Source organism: Fukomys damarensis, unplaced genomic scaffold (assembly GCF_012274545.1).
Source record: "Fukomys damarensis isolate Sample0158 unplaced genomic scaffold, DMR_v1.0_HiC HiC_scaffold_17, whole genome shotgun sequence".
Taxonomy (NCBI): Eukaryota; Metazoa; Chordata; class Mammalia; order Rodentia; family Bathyergidae; genus Fukomys; species Fukomys damarensis.
This window is the reverse complement of record NW_022900929.1, coordinates 74,006,517-74,020,165: the sequence shown is the minus strand read 5'-3', so window position 1 is coordinate 74,020,165 and position 13,649 is coordinate 74,006,517. Positions and strand designations below refer to the sequence as shown.

At 47.1% G+C, this 13,649-nt stretch overlaps 1 protein-coding gene across 1 annotated transcript in view; it reads right to left on the bottom strand.

The window, feature by feature from the left end:
• Window positions 1-13,649, bottom strand: part of Samd4a (sterile alpha motif domain containing 4A) — a 91,668-nt gene that overhangs the window by 68,203 nt on the left and 9,816 nt on the right. Inside the window, exon 2 of the mRNA XM_010632693.3 lies at window positions 9,503-10,024. Coding sequence (XP_010630995.1) covers window positions 9,503-9,917 — 415 coding nt within the window. The 5' untranslated portion in view covers window positions 9,918-10,024. The remainder of the gene's footprint in view (window positions 1-9,502; window positions 10,025-13,649) is intronic.

Sequence of the window (13,649 nt, the reverse complement as noted above, 5' to 3'; positions counted from 1 at the left end):
CATGTAGAGCCTCATTTATCCCTAGTAAGTCCTATTCTGTTACTTAGACATTATTTTAATAAATCTGAATATTTTACACTTGTTACTCATTAAAAAATTATTTTTGTTGGTAATGGACTCCAAAGTAGCAACATTAATGCACTTTTACCCTACTCTTTATTCTTTCTTTAAAAAAAAAATCTTACCACTTGGCCAGGGATTTAGCTCAGCGGCATCACACCTGCCTCACAAGTGCAAGGTCCTGAGTTGGATCCCTGATACCAATCAATCAAATCTCACCACTTTTAAGATATTTAGTGAGATGTGTCAATCAATCAATCAATCAATCAAATCTCACCACTTTTAAGATATTTAGTGAGATCTGTCACTCTAACAACCCTTCAGGGAAAGCTGATATTTGCGGGGTGCTGGGTTTTTACAGAGCTGATTCAAAATAGCGGGACTCCAATGTACACTGGAATAGCTTTGTCACAGGCTGCCCAGGCACCCTGCTTCATCACAGCTTAGTGCAGAAGCTGGTCTGTGGGAGAGGTGCCTCTTCCAACTGCAGTGGACCCTTGACTTAAAAACTCAATTTGTTCATGAGGACTGGCTGTAACTCAGGTTGGTCAGTGAAGGCTCAGGTTCCTCTCCACAATCTTCACAGCCTCTCTCCTGCACACAGACAGACCTCAGGGTCCTTAGAGACACCCTGGCCCAGGATCTCTCAGTGAACCCCACACAGGACAGGATGCTGTCATGTTCCTTCCAGGACTCTCAGGGTTAAATCTGACCTGAGACCATCTGGAAGCACAAGTGGCTGGCATTTGGGTTGTAACTCAAGACTTTGTTTATAAGTTAAAACTGAAAATCCGGTTATAACCCAAGTTGTTCATGTGTCAGGCTGGTTGTAAGGATCCACTGCACAGTGATAATAAGGGCTATCACTTGCTGAGCAACTCCTACTAGCAAGAAGTTTCTCAATGAATCATCAATTAATCAATCTTCAAACCTCTCTAACTAAGGAGATCTCTTAACTCCTCTTTGCTTACCCAACTTGCTGGGTAAACCAGTAGTAACAATTCCCTTTAAAGTAGTTACTGATTTCAAAGCGCACCAACTCCCCCACAGCTGTGATTTATCTGTGCCTTTCTGACTTTGGGTGTATACCAAGGGCCTGTCCCCTACCTGGCCAAGCCAGTGGTGCTTATCGTAAATATATAATTTTGCTAAGTATTACAGAAATGATGGCATACAAGATACAAAATGTTATTTGTGTGAAAACTTAAATGCTTCAGAAATATTGTTTTTGCTTAAGGACCTATTGAATTTAGTGTGTGGGGAAAAGGAGCTAAATTACAAAAAGAAAAACCAGAATCTAGAAAGATTTGATGCTTGGATTGTTCTTTGCAAATGTCTTCAAATTTCTGCCTCAATTTAAAAAGTTGGAGATAATAGTACATTAAGGGTGTGATTTCTGCAGGAAAGACAAAGAGCGACCTGTCAAGGGCCCTCTCCTCAGAGCAAGGGCCATGTGCTATATAAAGGACTGAGAAGGGACGGAAATATTAATGTCTGAGGTTAGAACAATCTAAGGCCATTACAAAGAATACAGCAGCCATTCCGATCAAATTAACCACGAGGTCTTCTGCTGAAATGTATTTCCATTTTGTACACGAGGAAAGGAGGGCTAGGGATCAGGTGCCTTGTCCACGGCAACCCCAGCTCATTATTGGTAGAGCTGGACTTTAAAGCCAAGTTGTCGGACTCCACAGCCGTTCCCGGTCCAGTCTGCGTCTCTGCTCACATCCCAGACTTGAAGATCTCAAGGGCCACTCATCATTTTCCAGTTCCCTTTGGAGGAGGATAGCTGCGCTTTCCAAGCTTCATGTGTCCAAAGCTCTGTCTCAAATGTGCCAGAGGGAGATTGTGCAGGACCCTAAGAGGTGGGGCGTCATAGGAGGGCCTCAGGTCAACTGAGTGTGCTACCCTTGGGAAGCGGGTGTCATAATTTTTATGGACCCTTGGTATTTCCTGCAAGAGGCACATTACCAAAGCCTGATCCTCGCCCACCTCAGGCTCTCTTGTTTCCTGTGCTGTACTGTGTTCCCTTGCCCTCCCCATAGTCCTGCCACTGCCATGTGCCGTGATACCACCAAGAGGGTTACTCCTCAAACCAAGCTAATGCAGGTGCCACGGCCTTGAACCTCCAAAATGGTGAGCCGAACAAACCTCTTTTCTTTCTAAAGTTAGCCTGCCTTGTGTATTTTGTTATGGTAATGAAAAGCTGACTGATACAAATGTCTTCCTGAGCAAAGCAGAACAGTAATGCATCAAAGAAATCCATTAGAAATCTTTCAGTCCATGTGGATTTGGAAGGATCTGTCTCAGCAAGGCTGGCTGTGAAACAAAACTCTGAATTTCCGTGTTCTCATGGGCCCTGTTTGCTAGCTCAAGCCATGGAATGTGTCTATGGAAATGGTTCAACTTTTTGACCAGGAATAACACTACTGCAGAGTCTGTGGGAGCTTTAGCTTCTCTCCAACCACAAAAACCCTTTTTAGCATTTTCCAGATTTTGGAGCCCTTGCCTCTGTTATTTCCTCATTTCTTTTCCGTTTTTTTGTTTTGTTTCTGAGATGGGGTTTCCCAGGCTAGGCTTAAACTCACCATTCTCTTGCCTCAGCCTCCCAAAGCTGAGAGTACAGGTGCTGGCTCTGCTGTCGCATTCCTTTCCTTCTTTTAATTGATTTATATGAGTTATTTCCTGATACTACATTTTACCTAGTAAAATGTTGAGGGCTAGGTGGGGGACAAAGGAGTAGTAGTAAGAATGATATTTACTGTTTGACAGGTAGAAAATAAAGCCAAAAGTGACAGCAATAGCTGCCACTAAGATTTATTCTCACCTTGTACCTGAAACCATGAAACTGGGGTTTAACGCATTTTTATATTAAAGATATCAACGACACGAATACGCTGCATTCACAATTCATCTTTCTTCAGTGTACGTCCTCTGAGTTTGCCCCTGGTATTCTTAAAACTGAGAAGAGGAAAAAAAAAATAAGCAAATGCAAATTGAAAAGTTTTCCATTTGTTTGTGGAGCACCTGGTGGTAGAGTCCGACTCTAAATCCTGTGAGATGTTAGAAGTCATAAGATGACAGGGCTCCAAATGAATCTTCGAGATGCCATCCTGCTCACCTCTCCCCTTTCTTCCTCCTCTCCTGTACTAGAATGGCCACACTTCAGTCGTTCATTCTAGCCAGAATCCTTGCTATTTGTAAAGTACGGTAGAGAATGAGAACACAACTGTCTTCCTCGGTTGCTCATCTGGTGTTTAACAACCTTCACCGTCATTAAAGTCTCAAAACATCCTCCCGGGTGAGGAGTGGAGAGCCCAGCCTCCTGACCCTAGGTGCACAGAATCTGCACAGGTCGGGGCTCCTCCCACGCAGTGGGGCCTCTAACGCACAATGAGCTAGCAGGCTTCTTGCTTACGACAACATTTTCTAATTGTTCTTCCCTGAACCAAGAAAACCAACAGAAGGCAGGGTGAAGAAAAGCGAGGTCCCCTAAGATGCTTGAGCTCTTGGAAAGGGGAGAGGGGACTCATTGATGGGTTGAGATGCCACACAGCCTTCTTTACAATACAGTTGTGTTGGGAAGGCCAATGCCACACTAAAAAAAAATTTCCCCTAAAGGGGAAGGAAGCTAAAGCTAAAAATATATCACAACAGCTGTTACAAATGCTTCTCAAAGGAAGCAAACCAACTATTTCATTAGTTATCGCTTTGAAGAGCAAATGAGAGGTTAAGGAAGTAATGGCATTTTTCACTTCCATGCCAGCTTGGCTAGATTTTTTAGAAGGAAGAAATTTTCCACCAAGAAGGAGGGTCTGTTGGTGAAAGAAAAAATAACTGCATGAAAACTTACAAGGCATTCCAAACTATACCAGAGCTCCAAAGGACACGGATCATGGGCAGCCTGCGGGACCCAACCTGGTCTCCAGGCCTTTTCTTCCTATTCGCCCCCAAAGGCCACTGGCGAAGGCCCTCTCCTCCCAGTCTGGCCTAACACTGTCGACTCTCTCACCTTTTCGCGAATACCTGTGTTTGGATGGTTTCCTGCAGGATGACTGGAATGTGTCTCAAGTGGCTAATAAAACAGGGCAGAGGGAGAAGGACTCCAGCAAACCTGGTACCCCTGAGACAGCTTGGCCTCAGCCAGGTGGTGCTGAAGGAAATGGATGGATTTTTTTTTTTGGGGTACCAAAGACTGAACTCAGAACTGTGCACTACTTGGGAGGCAGGCGGCAGAACCACTGAGCTGAATCCCCAGCCCTGGATGGATTTTTTTTTCAGTTGCAAAATTGGGGCTCCCAAAGGAGCCACTTTTTTTGAGATTCACTCCCACATCTTGCCATAGATGGAAGGATTCTTTCACCACCTGGGGAGGTCCCTAGCAGCACCCCAATCCCTACTACCAATATATGAATTTAAAATTCTAGGAGCTGGGTACCCCAAGAGTAAGTTTTTTAACTTTTAGTTTTGAGATAACTATAGATTCACAAGAAGTTGCAAAATAACTAACTTGACAGTGCTCTTGTACTCATCCCCTAGCATCCTCCACGAGGGCAGGTCACGCACCACCCAAACCAGGAAACAGACATTAACACCATACTGCCAGCCAGACTAAGGGCCTTAGATCTAAGCAGTTTTCACATGCGCTATTATTTTTTTGCATGAATTGACGCATATAATTTTATGGCATTTCATCCCATGTGTACATTCATATAACTACCGACACCTCCCTGGGAATCAAGATCACAGTGTGTTTTCCAAAGTCTGTTGGTATTTAAACCAATTTGGGAAAATAGGTCCCCCAAAGAGCAAGCGTAAAACGAAATGTCACTGCAGTGATAGGACAGAAGGTTAAATGATCAATATGACTGCTAGATCCTTAGTGCAGTCCTAGGGACATTCTCTCAGTTACTTTGGAAATGCATTATTTTTGTGAACATCTGCCTGGTGAGCTCGGGAATTTATTAAGTCCCTACCGTTTAGCAAACATTTCAGGCAGCATGGGCAGACAGGCTTCAGCTCACACGCGTCTCTTATTGAATTACAGCGGCTGCCTACAGGGGCACGGTGAGGAGAATCCAGAGGCCGCATCTGGGCCCAGCAGGAGACAGCCACTGCCTCACAGAACTGCTCTGTCGCAGGGCGGTGGCAGCTGGGTGCGTGCCAGGCGCCTGCCATCTCCGAAGTTTCTGTGACTTTGTGAGCCACAGTGGTCTGGGGCCTGGGAAAAAGGGATCAGAAAGCACAACCCCTGTCCCCAAAGAGGTCCTAACTGGGAAGGGGAGGGGAACATGCTCACCCAAGCCTGGGACACGGAATGCTACACTTGAGAGCACAGACACACAGAGCCCCGCTCTGCTCTGCTCCAGGCGGCCACACATGGGCAGCAGTGAGGGCTGGGGCTCAGACCTGTGTGCTGTGGTGACCACCAAAGGGTAGGGGCAAATCCAGCGTTAGAGACAGAGGAGAGTCTACCAGCTGCTCACGGAGCACACTGTAACCTAGGTTAGAAGCCAGACTCTGGGGCCCAGCGGCCTGCCTTCCAATCCCACAGAAACCCTTTAGTCTGTGCTGTAGTCAAGTATCAAATGAGCATAATATTGCACACATCACAAGGGTTAAATGAGTTACAATTACACAGCACTTTCAACAGAGTCCAGTATTTAGCCAACACCATGTTGTAAGCATCGTCACTCATTTACTTTTTCACAGTCGATGGCACTGAAAACTTTTAAATGCATTTTGTTGTTGTCGTTGTTTGGTTTTTTGAGATGGGGTCTCGCAGGTAGTTCAGGCTGGCCTTGAATACATACAATTCCCCTACCTCACCTCTGGAGTGCTGGGATTATAGGTGTGCATCACCACACCTGGCTCAATGAATTCTTCTTATCATCGGAAAAATGAATGAAGATTAATAAAGGAAAGACTACGGTTTCTAAACCGATCCACGAATCTGCCGAAATGGGCACCTCAATGGGACATTTTGGAAAAACCGTGGTACCCAAAGTTCCTCGGTCTCTGCAAGGGCTCTTGGATCCCTCCTCCTCGTCTGCCCTCACTACCTTCCTTCCCTGCCCTGCCCTTCGCGAGCCTCTCCTTTCTCATCACTGTCTTCCAACCCTGCCTGCACCCTGTCCCTTTGCTCACAGCGCCCGGTTCCCACCCAGGGCACCCCTGCCCTTCTCCCCTTTCCTACCCCAGCTCACTTCCCATTTCCTCGCAAAGGCCCTCTCCACACTGCAGCACACAGGGCTCTCTCCGGCCCATCTAATCCATCTGCAGCACTTACAGTACAGACCCAGCTCTGCCTTGAAGGTGACCCCTTAAAGATCAGGTGCTGGAAACTTAATCCCCACCACGACAGGGCCCACCGGAGGTGACTGCGCTTAGGAATGAATCCATGTTATTATCACAGCAATGGGTTTGTTTATAAAAGCAGGTTTGGACCCTCAGCCCTCATCCAGTGTGGGCCCTTGATCTTGAATTGCCCAGCCTGCACAACTTAAGCCAAATAACGCTTCTGTTGTTTATAAATTACCCAATCCATAGTATTCTATCATAGCAACACAAAACAGACGAAGACATACCTGACTTAACTGACACTAGGTCCCCCCATCTCATACACAGTATTATTTTTCTTACTCTGTTTTTATACAACTCATGAATTATTATGTGAAATTTCTGTGGATAATAAGTCAGGCCAAAAAGTTTAATTTTTAACTGTGAGGCTGACAGATAGATCTTCCCTCTGCAAATATACGGCAGGCTTCCTGAATGTGGAACAGTGTCTTAAAACTCTCTTGTTTCCTGTGGACTTGACCAGTGCTAGGCACAAGTGGGTAGACAGTAAGTCCAGCCTTTTCAATTTCAGTGAGGTGGCCCAAAGTTATGGCATTCCTATACATGGGTCCCTCTGACAACAGCTGGTTCCCAGCGATGGCTCAACTGTAGGATGGTGTGACTGTACACCCATTCAACCACTGTTTTTCACTTTCAGCATAGTGTTTAATACATTACATAAAGTAGTCAATACCTTATTAGAAAACTGCTTTTGTGGCAGATGACTCTGTCTACCGATGGGTTAACCCAAATGTTCTGCAGATGTTTAAGGTAGGCCAAGGTCAAGCTATAATGTTTGATCAGTTAGGTGTAGTACGTACAGTTCTGACTTACGGTGTTTTCAACTTATTATTGGGTAAACCATGGTAAGTCAAAGAGCATCTATATTCTGTGCCGCCTACAGCTCAGGAGAAGGCACTTTTTACCAAGTGACCCTCAGAACTGAACATGAGGGTACAGAGCTGGATGTCAGCACTAGTGCTTTTCTCTTCCCAGTTTCTCCTATTTATTCATTTAGCAAAAAGCTATTATGTGCTTACTGTTACAGCTCTGGCTAGGGCTGGGCTTTAACCACAGCCTCCTAAGTAGTTACCTTGTTTGGAGAGGTTAACTAACTGGGCCAAGATGTAGTTAGCAACCTGCAGGCCTAGGATTTGGACCTTGCAGGGCACAGGCACAAAGTCTTAGTTCTTGCCACGTGGTCAGGTTATCTTTCTGGTGCCGAGTGTCTACCTGAGGGAGGCACAAGTTAACGAATGACCCAAAGGTCTGCAGTTCTGGAGAACATCACACAACCATCCTGGACCACACAGAGGCGTAAACCAGTGTCGGCGCCATTTTGTTTAAAGAGGTACTGTTGTAATTCAAAGTTGAGACGGCCGAAGTGTTTGGTGCCTTGTGGAGGAGAGCTGATCTCAGTCAGCATCTTCGCTAATGTTTGGAAAGAGGGCTCCAACCCCTTTCTTCTTCCGGGGATGTGTAATCCAGACATCAGTTAAATTACCAAGACCTCTGCAACTAAAGTACTTCACGGGGGTCTGAGGTTGAACAGGCCATCACAGCCATCTCTCTGACCTTCCTCCCCCTGCGGCACTAACAGAACTAAGAAGAGAGTATGGTGACAATAACCAGGTCCCTGTGCTGACCCAGGAGAGCTGGGCCAAGAGACTCTGTAATAACAGAGGCAGCCAGGTGTTCTGTCAGAGTTCTGTCAGAGCCATCGCTGCGTGTGACACAGAGGCTGGCGGAAACTGTGCCTGCTGAATGCCAGCCTGCGAAAGACCCCCCACATCAAAACCTCTTCCAGAATGAGTTAAGGATGCTACAACCACCTACTTCCCATATGCTCAAGTTACTCATCTCTCAGGGTAAAGACAGAAAAAAGAATTTTAATAAAACCTCGTGTTGTAGCAGTACGGAGGCAGCGTCTTCAGTATTTTCTTGGTCATCCTACTAAGATAGCATTTCAGTTAATGGAGTTGGAATTCAACATCTCTACATCTTTGAGAGAGCCACCTAAGGAGGCCCAGCAGCTACAAGATTTGAATGGAGGTAGAGGCCAAGAGGGTACCATTGCTAATTTTTAATCTTCTCATTCTCCTTTAACTGAGAGTCCCTGCATGTTAACTGGCTTTCCCCCGAGAGGGAAATCTTGGCAGTGTCTGCACGGATCCATGCATCGGTGAGTACAGCTTGGTGACAGGCAACTCTCTCCCTCAATGGTGGCACAAACAGTGACTTGGTCACTTTGCCTTGCCCAAGTGGGCAGCAATGGGGAAGGCTCCCGGCCTCAGTGCCCAGCTGTGGGCACGGCAGTTTGCTTCGTGCTCCGAAGAGCAGAGGGTTTTGTCCCCCTGCTGTCACCTGCCACAAGCAGTTCCTGTTCCTCCTCTCCTAGGAGAGACTGAGGGAGAGGAACCCACAGCATTCACAGCACAGAGCAGCATTTTCAGACAGCAAGCCCCATTTTCCCTGCTCTCCAGCAAAGGGGGCCCTGACAACCAGGGTTTCAGCCAGGAAATGCTTGTGGAGGGCACAGTCCCGGGTGATACAAAAATAATAATAATAAAAAGAAAAATATAAGGAAACAACAACAACAACAACAACAAAAAAAAAAAAAAAAAAAAAAAAAAAAAAAAAAAAAAGGAAAAGGAAATGCACGAGCCCACATGGCCGGCTGGTTAGCCAGGGGTAGAATCAGGCCTAGACCATGCCTGGGTCACCCAGTGTCTCAACACATCCCAAACCCCAGGGTAAAAGACATTTCTATCTGTGGAAACAGGATGTTTCCTTCTTTTGCCATTTATTCTCTCTCTCCCTCTCTCTCCTCTCTCTATTTCTTTAGTCGGTCTTTCACCCAAAGTTGGACCAAGCATCACTTTGACCTGCCCAGCCTTTTCATCCTTCCAGAGTCAAAGAACAACAAATATGGGGTCCAGTGGGCCCTCTCCCCCAGCCCGTTCCCAGCAGCCCTTCTCTCCCAGGGTTCCAGGGTGCACAGAGCAGACACGGTCAGCACGACATGCCGCACACAGCAAGTCATCAAACCACACTGCGTTCAAGGGTTCAAGACCTTCAAGGAGGGGAGGGGTGGGGGACTTACTTGTACTTGTGCTGGTTCCAATCGTGTTGATGGTGGTGGGGACGGAGGAGGAGGAGTAGAGGGGCACGTGGCCATTCTCACACCCCAGGCTTTTGTCCTGCCAGCTGGAGGCGTTGATGCAAATCCCAGAGTCCCGAGAGTTCTGCCACCCATTGAGCTTGTCGTCGGAGTTCTGTCTTTGGTGATAGTAGTGCGACTGCCCGTAATCCACAGAGTCCGAGCGGCCTCGGTTCTGGCCACTGCCGAAGCCGGTGGACGTGCGGTCCTCCAGGTGATTCAGCCACATGGCCAGGGCGCTGCGATCTTCCAGCGAAGTGGCTGGGTGGATCAGAGCATAGGACAGCAGCTGCCTGCTCTCCTCGATGTGCTGGTTGTGTTCGATGGAGTGGGCCAGAATCTTGGGCAGCAGCTTCATATATTCTACTTTTGCGTCGAGGTTTCCGGGCTTCAGCAAAGGCAGGTGAGTTAACAGGAGCGAAATCACTTTATCCTTGGATTCTTGTTGCCATTGGTTAATGATTCCTGAGAGGGAAAATACAGAGGGCAAATGAGCAAACACACCCACGATAACCCTCAACACGGCCCTGTAAGTTTAGGGAATCTATGGGTTAGAGTCTCAGCCTATGGACCAGGCTAAATTTTCTCAGAACACCCTATGCCTTACGTTAACTGATCTCAGGATTTTGAGGTCTGAGGACTTCAATGAAACACACATCAAAAATTCTTAGATGTTTGGATCCTTCATCTAATCCTCATTCAGATCTTCAAAGAGGCTACTGCTACTCTATCCAGCCAAATAGAGTTTCAAGTCCCTGCTTTGCCTCTTGGGAAAGTCTCACCCCAGCCCTACGGACAGGGGCTAGGACTGAGAAGCTCTCCACGGAACGGCCAGGTAGTCAGGGGTCACGTGCCGCAGTCTCGGGGTGAGCTGTTCAGAAGCCCTTAAAATACTGGCAAAGGGCTTTGTGTGAAACTGGTGAAACTGGCCACGTGGAGAGCTCTTGTCAGGATAACAAGGGCTCCCCCTCCCTCGCCCTGGGCTCTGTGCAGCGAGTTTGCAGCCAGATTCTCCCGTGAGGAAAGGGACCAGGGCAAGGCAGAAATGAGTAATGTATCTGGGCCTCGGCTCCCGGGAATCCTCTCTCGCTGTTTGTGTGAAATCGGCTCTTTCCCTTTAGTGAGGATGTTTCTGCTTGGGTAAAATATACATAATAATAACCATTTAAAGTGTACAGCTCAGGGTCACTGAGTGCATTTACTAGAGACATGCACCATCTCCCGAACTTTGCCACCATCCCAAACAGAAACTCTGTCCCCACTGACGGAACTCCCACTCTCCCGTCGCCTGGCCCCTGCCCAAGCCGCCGTGTTGGTTTCTGGCTCCAGGACCTGTCTACTGTAGGTACCGCAGATGAGTGGTATCAGAATATTTGTCCCCGTGACTGCCTTTCAAGCAGCATCTGCAGGGCTGCAAGGGTTACCATGACCAGAGTACAGATGCTACTGGGAGGTGGTGGGAACCCTGAAGCAGGGGGTTAGTAGGAGATTTTTTGGTCAAGGAAGCATGCCCTTGATTGAGAGAGATAATGGAATCACCTCTTCTTCTTTCTCTATTTTTAAACAGTAAGCCCACCTGACATGGACAGAAACCTCCCAAACCAGAAGCCAAAATGAACCTTTCCTCTTTTGAAGGTGATTATCTCCAGTATTTCGTTACAGTAATGGAATGCAGACAAACAACTGACAAGGAAGGGATGGTGTCTAATGAAGGAGCACGGGCTCTGAAGTCAGGCAAACCTGGGCACGAATCCCAGAACCGCCACTTAATTTGTGGTGGGACCTTGGTCAATTATGTCACCTCTCAGAGCCTCAACTGCCTCATCAGTCAACAGTGGTCTGAACAGCATCTGCCCCTCCTAATGCTCTTGGATTAAATGAGATCAAGGTAGGAAAGGGACTGACCAGGTGCTCAATGGTGGAAGCGATTCCTTCTGCTCATCTCTGCTGACCCACGTAAGAGTGATGCAAGTGTGTTTAGGTCCCAAGTTTCAAAAAGAATACAGAGAGAACAGAGACAACCCAGGGGAAATCATTAAAAAGGAACCAAATTGGAAAAGGAGGAGAGAGGAAAAGGGTGAAAGAAAAAGGGGCTATGGAGCTTATAACAATATGGAGAGATGCTTGGCTGTCTTTGAGTGGGGCACCACGAGGGGTTGCCAAAGAGTCAACGGCGTAAAGCGGAAGCCACCAGGTTGAGACGGGGCGGGAGGGCGTTAGGACAGGATGTGGGGAAGAAGTGGACTGTCAGAACCGGAGGAGCTCTGAGGGTCGCCAAGGCAGGCTCCAGATCCGTCTCCCAGGGCTTTGAGGCCTAGAGCCAGGTGATCAAGAGAAGCCCAGTTCAGCAGCAATATAATGTGAGCCACCTGTGGAATTTTAAGCTTTCTAGTAAACCACATCAAAGAGGAGTAAAATTAACGCAGCCAACTTAATTTTAAAGCCATATTGGATTTAATGCAAGGTATCAAAATACCATTGCAACATGGAATCAATATAAAATGGCTAAGGGGACATTTTACCTGCTTTGGTGTCCTGTTATATCTTGGAGACCCAGGGTGCAATTCCCCACTGAACTGGCCATGGCTGCAGGGGCCGGAAGCCACCTGTGGCTGGTGACTCCCGAGCTGGCCAGCACAGGCTGGAGACATTCAGATGAGGGAGGTGGGTGGGCACAGATGACCTCAGAGGTCCCTCCCAGCACCAGATTATATTTAGCTAATTGCCACTGGACACAAGACAACCCGTGTGCATTCACTCAGTATGGCCTCCTTGGAGATAAAACAAACACCAGGCCTGACAGCCTCATCTGTGTGCTGTCGACATGCACCAAGTGGGCTTTAATTAAGGAGTAGACTTAGGATGAAGATGCAGGCTGTTCAGTGAGTCTGAGGGTCTAGGGAGGCTCTGGAAACACACACAGGGCCTGAGAGGAAGGTAAGCCGGTGTCACAGACCAACACTGCTCAGGTGGCCAGGGCACCCCCTGAATATGCACATTTAAAAATAGTGTTTGGGAACAGCCTTCAGGAAAAATGCACAAGGCTAAAGGACTCCCTAGCTTTCTGCTAGGTCATTTCCTTTTTTGGATATTCTGCCCCTCTGCAAAAGGTCAGCCTAAAAACAAAAACAAAAACAAAACATAAATAGGACCCAGAGTACAAACGAAACAGGTTATCTCCATGCAACTGCTCCAGCCAGGGGTTAACCTGGGGTTCAGAGGAGAAACAAGCACAGCACAGAGGAAGGAAAAGCCCTGGTCTCTTCCAGGGCTGAAACATCATCCTCTGGAAGAAGGGAGGCTGTGTTCTGAGGTTAACCACTGGCTAGATCAAACTGTCCCTGCTACTGCTGCCACCACCAAGAGCAAACGGCAGGGAGTGTCTTCTATGGGCTAGGCACTCTCTGAAGCCCTGTGTGTTTAACAGCTCACTGAATCCACCCAACAAGCTTGTGAGGTGGGGCCTGGCATCGGCTTTACTTCACAGATGAGGGCAGAGGTCCAGATGGGGCAAGTTGCTTACTCAAGTTCCCCTCGCTGGCAAAGTGGCACAACAGAGGTAGCAGATTAGCTTAGAGACACCTAACGGTTATCATGCTAAATGGCTTGGCCATACGCTAAATGTGTTAGTATTTAAAATATATAATTATATCTAAAATGTGTGTGAATACATAATAGTTGTAAATATAGTAAAATAAAGGTATTGCTGGAGTACATGGATCCACAGAGGAGTTGGCCAGACATGGAAATGCAGAAAAAAGAAAACTGTAGAGACAATACAAGTTGGTCCAATCTGTGGCCTAAGGAATGCGTGCTCTCTTTTTAAAATGTGACTATCAAATTATAGTTGCATTACTTATATACACTGTATATTTGATACGCAGTCCAAGACAACTCCTCTTCACCAGAGCAGCCCAGGGAAGCCAAAAGGCTGGACACCCACGATTACATTATACTTTGATGGCTTCAAAATATACCCACAATTGCTGCGGCACTCATCTCTCTGAAAGGTACAAGTTAATTCCTTTCCTTTTTTTTTTTGGCAAGTCAGGGCCTCACGCATGCTAGGCTAGTGCTCTGCCACTGAGCC